The sequence below is a fragment of the Corvus cornix genome, chromosome 2 (assembly GCF_000738735.6).
Source record: "Corvus cornix cornix isolate S_Up_H32 chromosome 2, ASM73873v5, whole genome shotgun sequence".
NCBI classification, from domain to species: Eukaryota; Metazoa; Chordata; class Aves; order Passeriformes; family Corvidae; genus Corvus; species Corvus cornix.
The window spans coordinates 110,239,938-110,254,029 of record NC_046333.1 but is presented as its reverse complement, the minus strand read 5'-3'; the positions used below and the strand labels follow the sequence as shown (position 1 = coordinate 110,254,029).

General features: G+C 37.4%; 1 protein-coding gene across 2 annotated transcripts in view; it reads left to right on the top strand.

Annotated features, from left to right (window-relative positions):
- LOC104690435 (ras-related protein Rab-10-like) overlaps nt 1-14,092 on the top strand; it is a 33,277-nt gene that overhangs the window by 11,655 nt on the left and 7,530 nt on the right. The window contains exons 4-5 of one of the 2 annotated variants that reach the window (XM_039549934.1): nt 6,094-6,183; nt 11,420-11,521. In XM_039549934.1, the coding sequence (XP_039405868.1) occupies nt 6,094-6,183; nt 11,420-11,521 (192 nt within the window). The remainder of the gene's footprint in view (nt 1-6,093; nt 6,184-11,419; nt 11,522-14,092) is intronic. The other variant, XM_039549935.1, reaches the window with a different exon arrangement.

Sequence of the window (14,092 nt, the reverse complement as noted above, 5' to 3'; positions counted from 1 at the left end):
CAGGGTGATTGATTCAGTGGGCTACAATGCACAAACACCAAGAAGGTGTCAGGGCTGTAATGGCTAGGGTGGAGGGAAGGATGGGACTAGCTCCTATGGCCACCACACAGGCTAAGATGTGCTTTAGTCAATCAGGAAATAACACCTGCACAAACCTGCTCTCCGTTTGTGATATTTAAAAGCTTTCTTGTAAATGTACTCAAGCTGTTAATACTTAGACTATTAACCCTTGAAGGTACTTTGTTAAAGTTTAAAAAATGGAAAAATACTCAATCTAAAACAATTTCTAGGAATGTAAATTGCATGATTGATTGTACCAATCTCAAAACTAGCAATTAGTGTTGTAATAGAGCTAGATAGTAATAAAAAATTTAATTTAGTCCTAGTGGGATATCAATTTCTGAAGTGTCTTGGTGAAAATATATGGGGCCATTCATTGCAAAAGAAATGTTTTTAAGCAATAACTGTTAAAACACAGGGCATTTCATGAAAATTGATTACTTCCTGGAGGTCGGTGACATTCCTTGCATGTGCTTTGGTCTGTGAATGCAAACCAGTATTTAATTCCCCAAAAATGCCCAGAATAAAAGTGACTGTTGCTACAGCACCATTTAAAATATGCAAGTGTAGAAAAAATAAATAAGTTTTTAAAAGGGAAGCAGAGAGAATACAGGTTTCACTAAATACCAGACTAATAGGTAATGTAAAGCTTGCACATGAACCAATCAAACAGAAATTTTGAGGCAATTCAGTTATTACATTATGCTCTCATTTTTTGGTTCTTTGCACATAAATATTTTAAACAGAAAGTTTTTTAGAAGTCTGTTCAGTGTGCTAAGCCATTTTTGCAACAGTTGAAAATAACAATCCAAGCAATTTAGCATTCTTAAAAACTCCCATTGATTTTATAAAAACTGGCCAGTCAGTGCAATTACAATCAGATTACCAGTAATGTTCTCGTTATATTTCAGTTATTTTAAGTGTGGAATACAGCAGCTTCATTATTAAAAATTAATTATTGTCCAAGGAAGTTCAAGACACAAATATGCTGCCATATCTGTATTGCTGTAAAATTTGAATTCAGAACTAGAGGAAATTAAGGAACATGACTGTACTTTTCAAAAGCTTGCTAGAAAAATATACTCACTCACAGATTAATATCTGAGGGCATTATTGTCAAGTCCAGTATAGGGATATTGGATTTGTAATGCATTCATTAGGAGCATGATAATTGCAGGAAGATAACTTTAGAACCTGAAACCATTCTTTATTTGTAGGATTGCAGGTTATGTTCAATTTATTAAAGTGTTCCTCTTGTCTGCTGACATGGCTTTTAGCTACTGCATGCACCTGTTCTGAAAGGCTGATGCTGTTTGGCCTTTGAAAATTAAATACAAGCAGCTGTGTAACAAATCCATTTGCAGAAAGCAGCTATTTCCAGGATGTTTTGAACAAGATTCCAACTAACATTCGCAAAAAGTTCCTCACAATAGAGTGTTCAAATGCTCAAATAGGTGCCCAGAGAGGATGACTTCAGGGAGACACCTAAAAGTCCATTCAACAGCGCCTTGAGCAGCCTGACCAGATTTTGAAGTTGGGCCACCTTTGAGCAGGGATTAGACCAGCTGTCTTCCAGAAGTCCTTGCCAACCTAAATCACTCCATTTTTCACACATGGCATCTGGGTCTCCAGAAATTGTTGAGATAGATGGTAGGTCCTTGTTTACTTCCAAATACCTTGGAAGTAAACTATTAAACTGGTTTTAATAGTGCTAGTCTCCTGCTGTGGCCATGCAGGTGGCGTTACCAGGTCCTAACAATTCTCTCTGTGCTAGAAGTTTTCTGCCATCTCAGAATTTTCTGCGTGGAGAAGATAATTTTCTTTACTTGTGCAAGTCTTGGTGACAGTAGTGTTGTTGAAGTGTTGTTGAAGTTTACAGTTTAGTGTTGTTGAAGTACATTAACCTTCTATTTGTCCTCCCTGAAGAAGTGACCCCTCAGCCAGGACATGAACTGTATGGATTGTTGAGTTGCTGCCATTTCTACATAATGCTCTTTTTTGATTTGGTTCTTCTGGTGTGTTTGGGAGACTGGACTGTCTTTAAGTGTTTCTGCATCATACTTAAATAAAAGCAGCATAAGAAACTGCTTCACAAATGTAAATTAGTTTGACTTGAAACTCTTCTGAGTTTTTCTTGCTCAGATGGGAAAGGTTGATGTCAAAAGATCAAATTGTCCCAGTTCGTAGATAGGTTTGTCGTTACAGCTCTGATTAGAACTTAAAATTCTTGTTCTTGTCATTTTATTAAATTGGTTTATCTGTAGTCCTAGGTTGGTTTGGGGATGAACAGGCTTGTATCTACTGCCTTCTAAATTTGCTAATAGACAAATAAATTTTATCAGTCATTTATTTCCACTGAAGTCCTGGAAACCAGGCATTTGTAACTGAGGTCATAAGGTGGCACTTAGAAAAATTTGTGGACAGAGTCATGTACAGCAATCCTAATATGAACACTGCCCATGGGATGCTTCAAAGAGGCTTTGAGGACAATCTGTTCGCAACAAATTGTTCTTCAATATTCCAAAGGGTAAGTTCCTTGTGTCATTGTCCAGTGAGTAAGAAGAAGTAGCTTCCCAGTTTTATGGCCTTCTCCAGCTCTGCTATCATTTTGATGTTTGACCATGTACATCTTCTTCAAATGTGAAAATCTGTATTAATGCTACATTTCTTCCTTAAATACAGACTATTTAAGTATTCCCATAGGGTGTTTCTCAGGTATGCGTTCTCAGTTTGACTGTTCGGACCTACAAACAAACTTTTGTTGCCTTTTCAAACTGTAATTAAGGAGTATCAAAATCGTGCAGCCCTTCACAACTACACCCTGGAGGTGTGATGAAGGGACAAGGTGGTGTTCTGGAAAATGTATCTCTGGATAGATAGCTTTATACAAGGTCTGGGTGAGCTCATAATCATCATGGTTGGTTTGCTGCAGGGGAGGCTGAGGTCATTCGTGGTAGGTCTGTGCTCACTATTTAAGAAGTGAAGGCATTGTTTCTTCCAATAACCTGTAAGTACAGATATGGTGTAGTTTTCATATGGAAAAGGTGTCTGCTACTTTTCATACTCACATAAATTCACAGCACTTCTGGAAAATTAAAACTGCAGAAAAAAAAAGACCTAACATTAGAAAAAAACCCACCCAAATCCCCAAAAAATTACATACAAAGGGGATGAGCAAGATATTCTTGCTTTTGCATTTTTGATTTCTGTTAATAGCCTCATAGCCAGGTTGTGTATTTCCCTGGCTGGGTGGACATTAAGCAGTGGGATGAAGGGCACGGGTGGGTGGCCCCTGTCAGTGATGTGCTACAGAGACTGTGGTACTGTGATGTGAGTGTCCAGTGTTCCGAGTCCAGGATGTGGCACTGCTGAGTTTGAGGCTCTGCTGCTGCTCCCTCCCGTGGCCACTGCTCAGAGCAGCCTGGCTCCTGCTGCTGCCATATCCAGCTGCCTGGGAACCTGGTGGAAGAAAAACGCTTCTGCCAAAACCTGGTGGCTCCAAGCTGTGCCAAACACTTGAGAAAACTTGGTCAGTCTCAGTAAATCTCTCTACTCCAATTTTTACAGAGGAATATGGCGATAATGTTTTCCTTTTCAAAATAAAATAGTGTAGGTATTCTCCAGGTTCAGATTATATTTATTTTAAGCTTCAGTAAAATGTGAACTTTGAAATGTTAAAACCCAAAGAAAAACTGAGAGAGTGGTCCAAAAATTGGCATTTTTGTAGATACCAGAGCAAAACTTCATCTGGAAAGAAAAAATTATTTTTGCTTTGATGGAACTGATGAAATTTTTAATAGTACTTCTCCAAACATGGGGGAAAAATGTTTCCTGAGTCCATGAGCTTACTCAGTGCTGACTTGCATAATAGGATTATAACAACAGTAAAATAACCATCATCTTTTTAGCTATAGATTTTGCATTTGGAAAGCTTATTCCTGAGCTATAAATAACTGAGTATGAAAATACACAGCGAGCTTTTGGAAGCACTGAAAAGCCATATTTTTGGCCAGGTCAAATCAGTGTACCCGTGCAGGTTTGATGCCAGCTGAGCACACGGTCAAAATTCTGCCTAGTTGTATTGACTTAACTTTTTAAGACTTCATACAAATAAATTTTCAGAAATTAAAATGGACATCATTTTGACTTACAATCTTCATTTTTCTAAATGAAAGAAGCTGCAAGATACCATCTGTAAAAAAGGAGAACTGTAAGTGCTTTGGTGGAGGATCCAGACAAAGTGAGACTACATTAATGCATTATATTGATGTAGAAATAGTAATTATTTGCAGAAATAAATACTTTGTGACTGGTAGTACTGATAAATACTCACTGAAAGGCTTAGTACCTCAAACCTCATTTAAATTTTGTTATTGTTTGAAGCTGTTTAGAAAGAACATTCCTACTGCAAAAATTTGTGCTGTTTATACAGAAATTAAGTTACAGAATGAATTCAGTGGGTTTGTATATGCAGTATGCAAATATTTCCCTCTCAACTTTTAACTTCAGAGTGAAGTTAAATGTCACTCTTAAAACCGTCATCAACCTTCAGTCTTCTTTCAAATTAAAAGTTGATTATATAATGAGATTTAATTGTCTATTTACCCTATTTTGGGACTGATGTATGTGATTTTATGTAGGAGAGCCACTGATCTTAATGAGTGAAGTTTCAGTGCATTCTGAAACAGCCAAAATTTTGGTCTATTAATCCAGGTTAGAGGAATTCATTATTTTAGCCCTGTACTTTGTACTCTTAGGAGGTTTGCTTCATTTTAATACTACATTTTCTTGAACATAAACTGTAGGTATGGAATAAGTCTAAGTGACTCTAAGAGGAGAATGGATTAAAAAAAAGAAACAGTGTTCCTTAATATTAAATTGTGCCTACTGATGAAGTCTTCAAGTTGTTGTAAAAGTAGAAAGAGACTAAAAATAGTGTTCTTTCATCCTTTAATGGATAGAGGTTTTTCTCTGTATCGTTGTGATGGATTTTGTCTTACGGCAAAGTTACAAAAGTTAAGGATTTGACAGAGATCAGAGGTTTCATCAAAGTCCCTGTAGAGAGATCTGCAGCCTGAGACCAGGCGTTTTGAGTCATCAGGGAAGCTGTGGGAGCATGTACCTCCAGAATAAAAGCCATGGCATCAGATTACGTTAGCTTCTGTTGTTTGTAGATCAAGACCCTTAAGTGTCCTTCATTTAAGCACCAAAAGGGGTTTTAAATATTCTGATTTTCATAAGGAATGTCAGTTTTCAAATTCCACATGCTGTTGCAGAGCTATTCCCTTTCCTTGTCATTATTCCAGTCACATACAGTTACAATGACTTATCTTAAAATAACACTGATGTAAAAAACCCAGTGCATTTCACAGTCATCATGCATGTGAGTGGATTAGAGGAATAGAGATGGAGACAAGGTCAAAAAGGTAGATTTTTCTTCCTTTTGGAATCAATGAGGTTTTTAAATTTTACTTCATTAAAAATCTATTGCCTTCTTCCTAGTGTCTTGGAATAATCAGACTTTTATGTTGAGTTTGAACACTTTGAAAGTAATTTTACTGTCTCTGTGCAAATTCAAGCACAGAGAGATGCTCTTTCAGGTGCAGCAAATTCCTTCCCTTTTACTTGTGAGTGCTGGATGTAGACCAGAGTCATATGCCAATCCATGAATCTATTACTTTAAGGAGGGCAGTGTCTGTGAATTCAGGGTATTTCCAGTCACTTTAAAGCCTCAAGATGGAGCATTCATCAGAAGATGGTGCCCATGCACCATATACTTTATATCTTACGAAAGAGGTCGGAAATTACACGTGGCACTTCTAAGTAGCTTTTTTCTGCTCTCTGCAATCTTGCTGTTTTCCTCCAAATCCCAGTAACTGGTGGAAAATATTTGCACATATGAAGGTCACAACAGAATTTAGCCTTTACTTTCAAGGAAATGGAGTGCTGAAGGTTAGTGTGAGCTGAAGATGAAGGGCTTTTGTTGTTTGCTTTTTTCTTACTTGACACTTATTAATGCTGGTTCTCTTTTAGAAAGCAGGTGATGAAGTGGACGTAATACTGTTGGGCAACAAGTGTGATAAGGAGTCAGAACGGGTAGTTCCAAAACAGAAAGGAGAAAAGGTATCTTTGGTACTTTCTTTGGGTCCTCCTGAGTTTCTTAGTGTGTGACTGTGAGCTGTTAAACTGAAAATGGTAAAAAGCTCCTGAATTCCAAAAGTTCTATTAGGACTTGCTCTAGAAGAGCAGTTGTGGAGTTCTGGAGTGTTGGAAATACATTAAGTAATTCCTAGCTGATCTCTTTAGAATACTGATTTTTCTTTTAAAGGTTAAAATGCACTTTAAAAGTTATAGGTGCTACAGTAGAAATCTTATACAGAGTCTTCATTTTCAGAGTACTGTTGTAATGTGGAATATTAAAATGTAATACATTCTGCATAATTTTTCTGATACCACCCATCAGTGGTATTTTTGCTATAGTCTGACTATAAAGAACTATTCTGGCAGCCTGTGCAAAGTGATCTGCCTTGTCTGTGGATAGCTTTAGATAACACTGGACAGATACTGAACATCCAGCTCCCCATAACTGCATATCTGATGTGTAGGTGAGACTACAGCAGAGTTTATAGCTGCTGACCGTGAGTAGGGGAAGAACTTGCTAAGTGGGGAGTGCTGTTCTAAAGGGAATGGCAAATGTCTCTCACTGAGAGCCAGTGAGGAAATTCAGAAGTCATGCTATGACAGAAGAAATGGTATAATAACTAAATATGCAGGAGAGCATGTCCTATATACCAATAACTTTTGCTACTGCAAACTGTATGCATCTGTTCTCTGAAACTTGGAATTAGCCCTCCTGCTATGCTTTCAGGCATGGTGAGTCAGGCAGGATGTCTCATGTTTAAAGAAAAACACAGCTTCTTGCCAATTATATAATCCCAGATTAGGGAGCTTTAAAAAAATAACACCACCTTTTGGACAGCATTACACTCCTGAAAGTTCATAGTTCATAGGCAAGATGTTTTCAGTGTTAATGTACCATATCTATGTACAAGGAATTAGGTTGCTGAAAAACTCGTGTTGTATTCTCACACAAAGAAAGCACTGTCAGAAACTTAGAGAGTCACTGGATGCATGTGCACAAGAGGGCAGTAGTAGGGTTTTGCATAGGGTGTTAACCATGACATTTTCTGACTTCTGGGTTCTTAACCATGCACCCAAAATTCCTCTTAATGTAGCACTTTTTTTTCAGAAACAAATCATTACCTCCTCCCCAGTTAGTCTGCTTTCTAGACTTCCCCTGTGTTTTGAGGCAAAGCAACTCTTGTATTATCCTATTTCTTCTTTTAATGTGATTTACAAGTGCTGAAGGATCTGACTGAGTGTGCTGGAGGAAGATTCCATTAGCAGAGAGACAGTAATTGTCCTCTCATTCTAAAGAAGAAAGTATCCATATTAAGAGGGGAGAACAGTTTGATTCTGACTTTGACAAATAATAACTCATAGCTACATATTTCGTATTACCCTGATAGTATGAGCTTTAAGTATTATTCTCTTCAGTTTCTTGCACAGAGGAACCCTAGATTCCCTGGGAATCTCATCATCTGTATTGGCATTTCTGTAAAAATCTGTTGTAACTGAGTGGTTGTCGTATATAATTTCATTTCAATTTAATGCTGAGAAATTTTTTTGTTGTTTCTTTTTGTACAAAATAATGTAATAATTCATGTTGTACAAACTTATGTAATTTTGATCACTCCAAAATTGAGATATTTAATTTTAACACTATGAAAATTAATTTTCTTGCATTAATTGCTTTTTACTCACTTTGACTAAAGTTTTAACTCAACCTTCTTGGGCTCCTCTGTTCACTCCCCAATATCATTATCTTTTTCGTTGAAAGATAAAAATGTTGAAGGTTATATGACTTGGTAGAATGTGGCTGGTTTTCTCCTATGAAATCTTTCTAACAGAAAAAGCCAAGTAAAATTTTCTTCCTTTTTTTTTTGCTTTTGCTGTCCTCATAACTGAAGCTGATTCATAGTTTCAAAGCTGATTTTTCACATGTAATACAACTCTGCACAGTTTAGGAATATTTCAGACATATCTCTCTGATTCAACACTAAGAAATCATACCAGCACTTTGCTAGGAAGTAGTATTAGCATTACTTATTTTATTGTTGTATGTAAGATACGATCTTACTTCACACAAATTCTCTGAACTGTTATCAAAGATATTATAAAATATCATTTCCCAGTAACATAATTCCCACAGGTTTGTAGATGGATTTAGGTATTTTATTCATGGATCTATTCAAGATGCTCCCAAAGGAAAATGAAATAGTTCTTTGAATATGCCTGTCTATTGTCTTTAGGAGAGGGAGTAGCCAAATACGTGTTCATACTTTTGAGTGCTGTACCACTGGACTAGTGGGGGTTTTTCCATTGAGCTACATTTTTGGAGGAGTTGCTTGCCACAGAATTTAGCAGTATGCAGGGTAAAACGAAAAAATGCATGCATTAATTTTCTTCAGTCAATATTGTGCACATATAGAGAAAATGAGGGTGCATTAATAGATGTAGTAGGCAATGTAGTAACATGATACAGAGAAGGCTCAAGTAGTCAAGTTTTCTTTGTTTGATTTGATTTGGTTTTTCTTTTCTTTGATCTTCACAAATAGAACTTGCTCCCAGGCCTCTGCAGGTACTGTCATGGTTTTGTAAGGAGCAGGTCAACCAGCAGCAGGAAAGCTTTGGATTAGAAATTGCTTAGGAAATTTGGATGTGGCCATAGACATGATGAAGTTCACCCAGTTGTGCTGAAAGAGCTGATCATTGTGATTTGAGCCGCTGTCAGTCAACTCTGAAAAATCATGGTGGTTGGGAGAGATCTCTTTTGACTAGAAAGATGCCAGCATGATTTGTATCTTTTTAAAAGGCAAGGAAGAAGGTTCAGGGAGCCAGTCAGCCTTGCCTCAGTCGCATTGTTCGACATCTTCATTGGTGATCTGGCTGATGATAGAGGGAGATTTGCATGTGACATGAGATTAAGGGGTGTGACTGGCACACCACACGGGAGAACACCAATTCTGTGGGACCTTGATAAACTTGGGAACTGGGCCAGCAGAAACATCGTGAAGTTCATGAAGCGCAAAGATTTGCACCTGTGATGGAATAATCCAAGTCACGAGTCACTGCCCTGCTACGAAAGACTCATGAGTTAAAATTAACACCAGCTTGAATATAAGTCAGCAAAGGCTTAAAAGGTGCTGGGCTATGTTAGAAGGGTAATGGATGTAGATCTAGGGAGATTATTACCCCCTTACCTAGTGCTGGCAGGGCCACATGGAACATTGTATCCAGCTTTGGCTCTTCGCTGTGAAGAAGGGTGTTGAGAAACTGCAGCTGGTCCAGCAGACAGGTACAAAGGTGATTGGGGTCTAGTACCAGTATTCCATGAGGAGAGGGAGCTGGGTAAAGAGCAGGCTGAGGAGCAGTTACTGGTCTACAGCAACTGAAGTGCCACTAGAGGAATGACAGAAATAGACTCTTCTCAGTAGAGACAGACAATAAACCAAGGGGCAGCAGACACAAGTCCTGGCTTGGGAGGTTCATGTTGGAGTTGAGGAGAACTATTTGCACTAGAAGGGTGATGTAGCCATGGAGGAGGGTCCCATAAAGACTACAGAATCTCCATCATTGGTGGATTTCAAGACTTTTGTAGACAAAGCCCCAGCTGACCTAGTCTTGTGTGGGCAGTAGCCTCATTTCAAGTGGGGTTATCTTTCAAAATTTTTCTGTGGTTCCATGATTAAAGGGGTTGGTTTGTGTTCATCAGAGTTTGTGCATAGGTAACCTCTAGGAACCTGTTACATGATACAAGGAAGGAAAAGGGCTATTTCATAGTAGTTTCTGTGTTCTTTATAATCAGCAAACCAGTTTTCTCTACTTTATTAGCCCAGTATTTTTTTATTGCTTGTATTTTTCTTTAGGACCCATTATGTGTCATTGTTTTGTACTGGCAATAGTCAAATGATCTTAACTTTCTGTAACAAGTTGCTGCAGTACCGAAAACAGTTCACAGCAGTCCACTGAGTTTCAGAATCCCTTATCAAGTGGTCTCTGTCTAAAGAATCAGTTAGATCTCATCTTTATTTTCAGAATTACATTTGCTTGTAGCATTTTGGAAAGGAAACCATTTTGCTTACTTTTTTTTACCTTTAATCTTTATTACATTTTGACTAAAACTTTGAAGTCTGATTATTGTATCTGCATCTTCATGCCTGATTTTGGAATTTTTGTCAAATGTTGATTAGTTACTTCTAGACCTCGTTGAAAGCAAACAGAAGTTACCAACATTAGACTTTTTATCCTAATGGAGAGCCTTCCAAATAAATCATTAAGTGGTCAGTAATTATAGGATTTTCTATACATTATAAGCAGTGGGGTATTTTCTTTGCCTGGGATTATCTTCTCCAGATGTATTCTAAGAAGAGATCCATTGCAATGGGAATAATTGCAATGAGAATAGACTCTCCCAGTATGGGTTTTTTGGCATATTTGTTCCCACCTTGGCCCCTCCCATGTGAGACGATGCAATTGGTTTTTTTTCTTCTTCTCCATGTATTTAACTGTATAAAGTAGAAAAATTTAGGACCTAAAAAAAACATTAGTTTCGTTGTGTTAGGGTTCTGTTCTTCATGCCAACATAATTCAAAGCTATTTCTAATTGAAATACACTGGAAATGAGACAACAGGAGTAAATTAAATAAACCCAACCATTGTAAAGTCTATGCTGCCCTTGTAAGTATTTTCTTCTTTGCCTTTTACCATAATATATTTTTGCATGCATATGTTTTCTTTGCTTGCCTGTTACCTCTGTGTTTCTGTCTGTCTAGCATAAAGGAACATATTTTTTTTCTATTTCATCATTCCAATTTTTTTCAACAGTTTTTGTCATATTTTTATCTGCAGGCACTCCATTAGTGTTTTTTGTGTTTATTCCTCTTATTTTAGTGTTTATTCCTCTAAATAATTGCTTAGGAGACAGTTCATTTTCCAAATAAATCACAACACTGAGAACAGACCCACTGGAGTTTATTCTTGTTATTTACAAGTAAAGAAAGGTTTAAAAAGCTGTTTTGAAAATGCAAAAATTTAGGAAGAATGGTTTAAGAGTTACCTGAAATTTGTAGACTGAGGATGAATATAGAGTACTTTACTGAGCAGTCATGTATTTAATTAGTGTTTTTAATAGTGTGTTAGAAGCAGTCAGAACACCTCCATATCTCTTGCTACTAGCATAAGGAACTGATTTTTTTCCTAAAGAATGTTCTTCCCATTTCCTACATTTGTTTTTCAGCTTGCTTGGGAATATGGAATGCCATTTTTTGAGACCAGTGCTAAAGAAAATGTGAATATTGAGCACGCATTCTCAGTCTTGACTAAGGAAATCCTGGAAAAGGTAGGCTTCTTTTCTAAGTAGAAAGAAAATGGGAAATTTTTCTTGACAGATTGGGTAAACAAGGTTGTAACTACAGAATAGTTTTAGCAAAGCACAGCCAGTGCTGGTTTTGCATTACAGAGTTAATGTTTTGGGGGGATCCTGTAGCTGCAGGCATACAGAGGAGAAACGTGGGAGAGAAGAATCGTGGGAGAAGAGAAAAACAGAAGAGGCAAGCAAGTACAATACAGTTCAGAGAGAAAGTGAAAATTCAGGAAGGCTGCATTTGTGGCTTTATTTCCCATGCTTTTCTTTAAGAGAGTGGTTAACAGCTCCAGAGTAGTTCCACTTCTGTGCCAAGGAGATTCCTCTTTCCTCTAGGTTTCTGTAGAGCGTGCACACAGTGAAGATGCTGTATGATGGTAGAATCAGTGGAGCTTTTATGTTCAGCAATAAAATGTTTTATCCAAGGTTCATAGCTGTTTGTTTGGCTGATTTACACTAGTGCTTTTGAAGTTATCAGGGCCTAAAGATTTGAGTTAATTAGTGGTAGAATCAATATTGTAGCTGTCAGAGTCAGCATCTCCAACTTGAGTGTGTTGGCTTAAAGGTCCTTACTCCTCAGAGTTGCAATTCTTTTGTAGGACTGAATTATTGTTCATTAGCTCTGAAAATGTTTTGCATTGCAACTTATTTTTAGACAGTAGAATATTATTTTAGACATAATAGATGTTCTTCATGCAGTGCATTATCACTGCCATTCATCACCAGTATTAGGTATACAAAACTAACCTTCCACTCCAAATACTCTTGAAGTCATAATAAAGATGAATGAGCAAAATTACTGACAAAGTCACAAATAACAGTGTTTTGATTAAGTAGCCATAGGGGTTGGTCAGAATAATAGTTCAGGGTTGGACTGCTTCTAAATCGGGGTCCTGTCATACTACATAGTAACACAAGCTGTAGCTGGTTATTTTGGGGAAGGAAAAAAAAGGCAAAAAAATCTTTTGGTTACTTTAACATGAAAATGAAGCACAGCAACTGAACAGTCAAATACTGTTTAGAACAGGAGAATAATGGCAAGCCCTTGAGTTACTGAGCTTGTTGGAAAAAAGTCTCAAGTAAGATAACTGATTTTGTTGTAAATGAAAAAGACATTGTCTACTGTAAATAGAGAATATATTGTTAGTATGAAACATGAAAACTACAAAACAATATCTGTGATCGTAACTGCTGCAAAGACAAATGTGAGAAGTGAGCATTTCTGCAGAGTGTATTTGGATGATATCTAAGAGAATTCTCTGCACATGCAGAAATGATGTTTGGGTATTTTTCACATTAAGATTGCCTACACTTACTTTACTGTAAGTGAAACTTCAGTATTCCTACTCACCTTTATGAAAATTCATGGGTTTTGTAGTGTGGACATGGCAAAAAAATTCAGACCACGTTCAACATGTTGTACTGCTGATTGGTTTTAATTAGAACTGCTTTGAACAGTTGTATGCTCTGCATATATGTGTGTTTGGAAAACGTGCCCATGAGGATTTGTCATATTTGTCTGTAGTAACGTTTCACCTTAGCTAAAAATATTTGGAATCCTGATGAGGCATCATGTACCATTACTTTGGTGTATAATTTGCCATTTTTAGTAAAATGCATTGTTGATTTAAACAAGAACCCCTTTAGCCCAGTTGGTTATACCACTGGCCTGATAACAAAGAGTTTGCGGTGGAAAAAAAAAATCTACCTTACAGTTTCATCATGGTTTTCAGGTTCGACAAAATAATTTGCCTGTTCACAAAACTGTGAAATCTGAATGTAGTACTTGAATTTTAACTTCCTCTAACTGATGAAATTTTGGAGAAGGGAAAATGCAGTAGCAAGTGTGACTAGTAGCTGTGAAAAATGACATGATAGATGCCAGTCTGAGATCATTTCAGTCGTACATCCATTTGGTAGTGGTGAAATATGTATTTGCTGATTGTAAAAAGGAGATACAGCTTTGCTCAGTGTTTTGGCCTAAGGCACCTATCTCTGGGGATATCGGGCCTCCCTTCCCTCTGCAATAGGACTACCTGTCCCAGACTGATGAGATGCTTCAGTGGAAGCATGTCAGTGCTTTCCCAGTCCCACAGAAGAAAGGAACTCCCTAGAACAGTCTATTATGGCCATGCTTTTGGGAAGTGCGTGAAGCTTACTCAGAGGTAAGATAAATAGGCAGGGCAGGCTGGCAGGCAGTAGACCATTCTCAGATGCATTGCAGTAGACTGTATTAATCCAAGGAAGTCTAGGACTTTTTATATACACTCTTGCTTGCCGTCTACTGTGGACATTTCCTTAGTAACTTAATCTACACAAAACACTCCTATAGATGGGGAAGATTGGTGTCCAGAGTTATAGAGCTCATAAAGAAGTACTAAGCTTCTTGATTCTTTTGAAATTTAGAACAGGTTGTGGTTCAGTGGAGGATTGTGGAAAAAGAAAAAATTAAAAAGTTTCGGACATTTAAACAACACAAAACAAAAAAGGGCAGGTGTTTGAGTGTATTGTCACTATTTTGTGCTCATCATCCCATCTCTTCTTTTG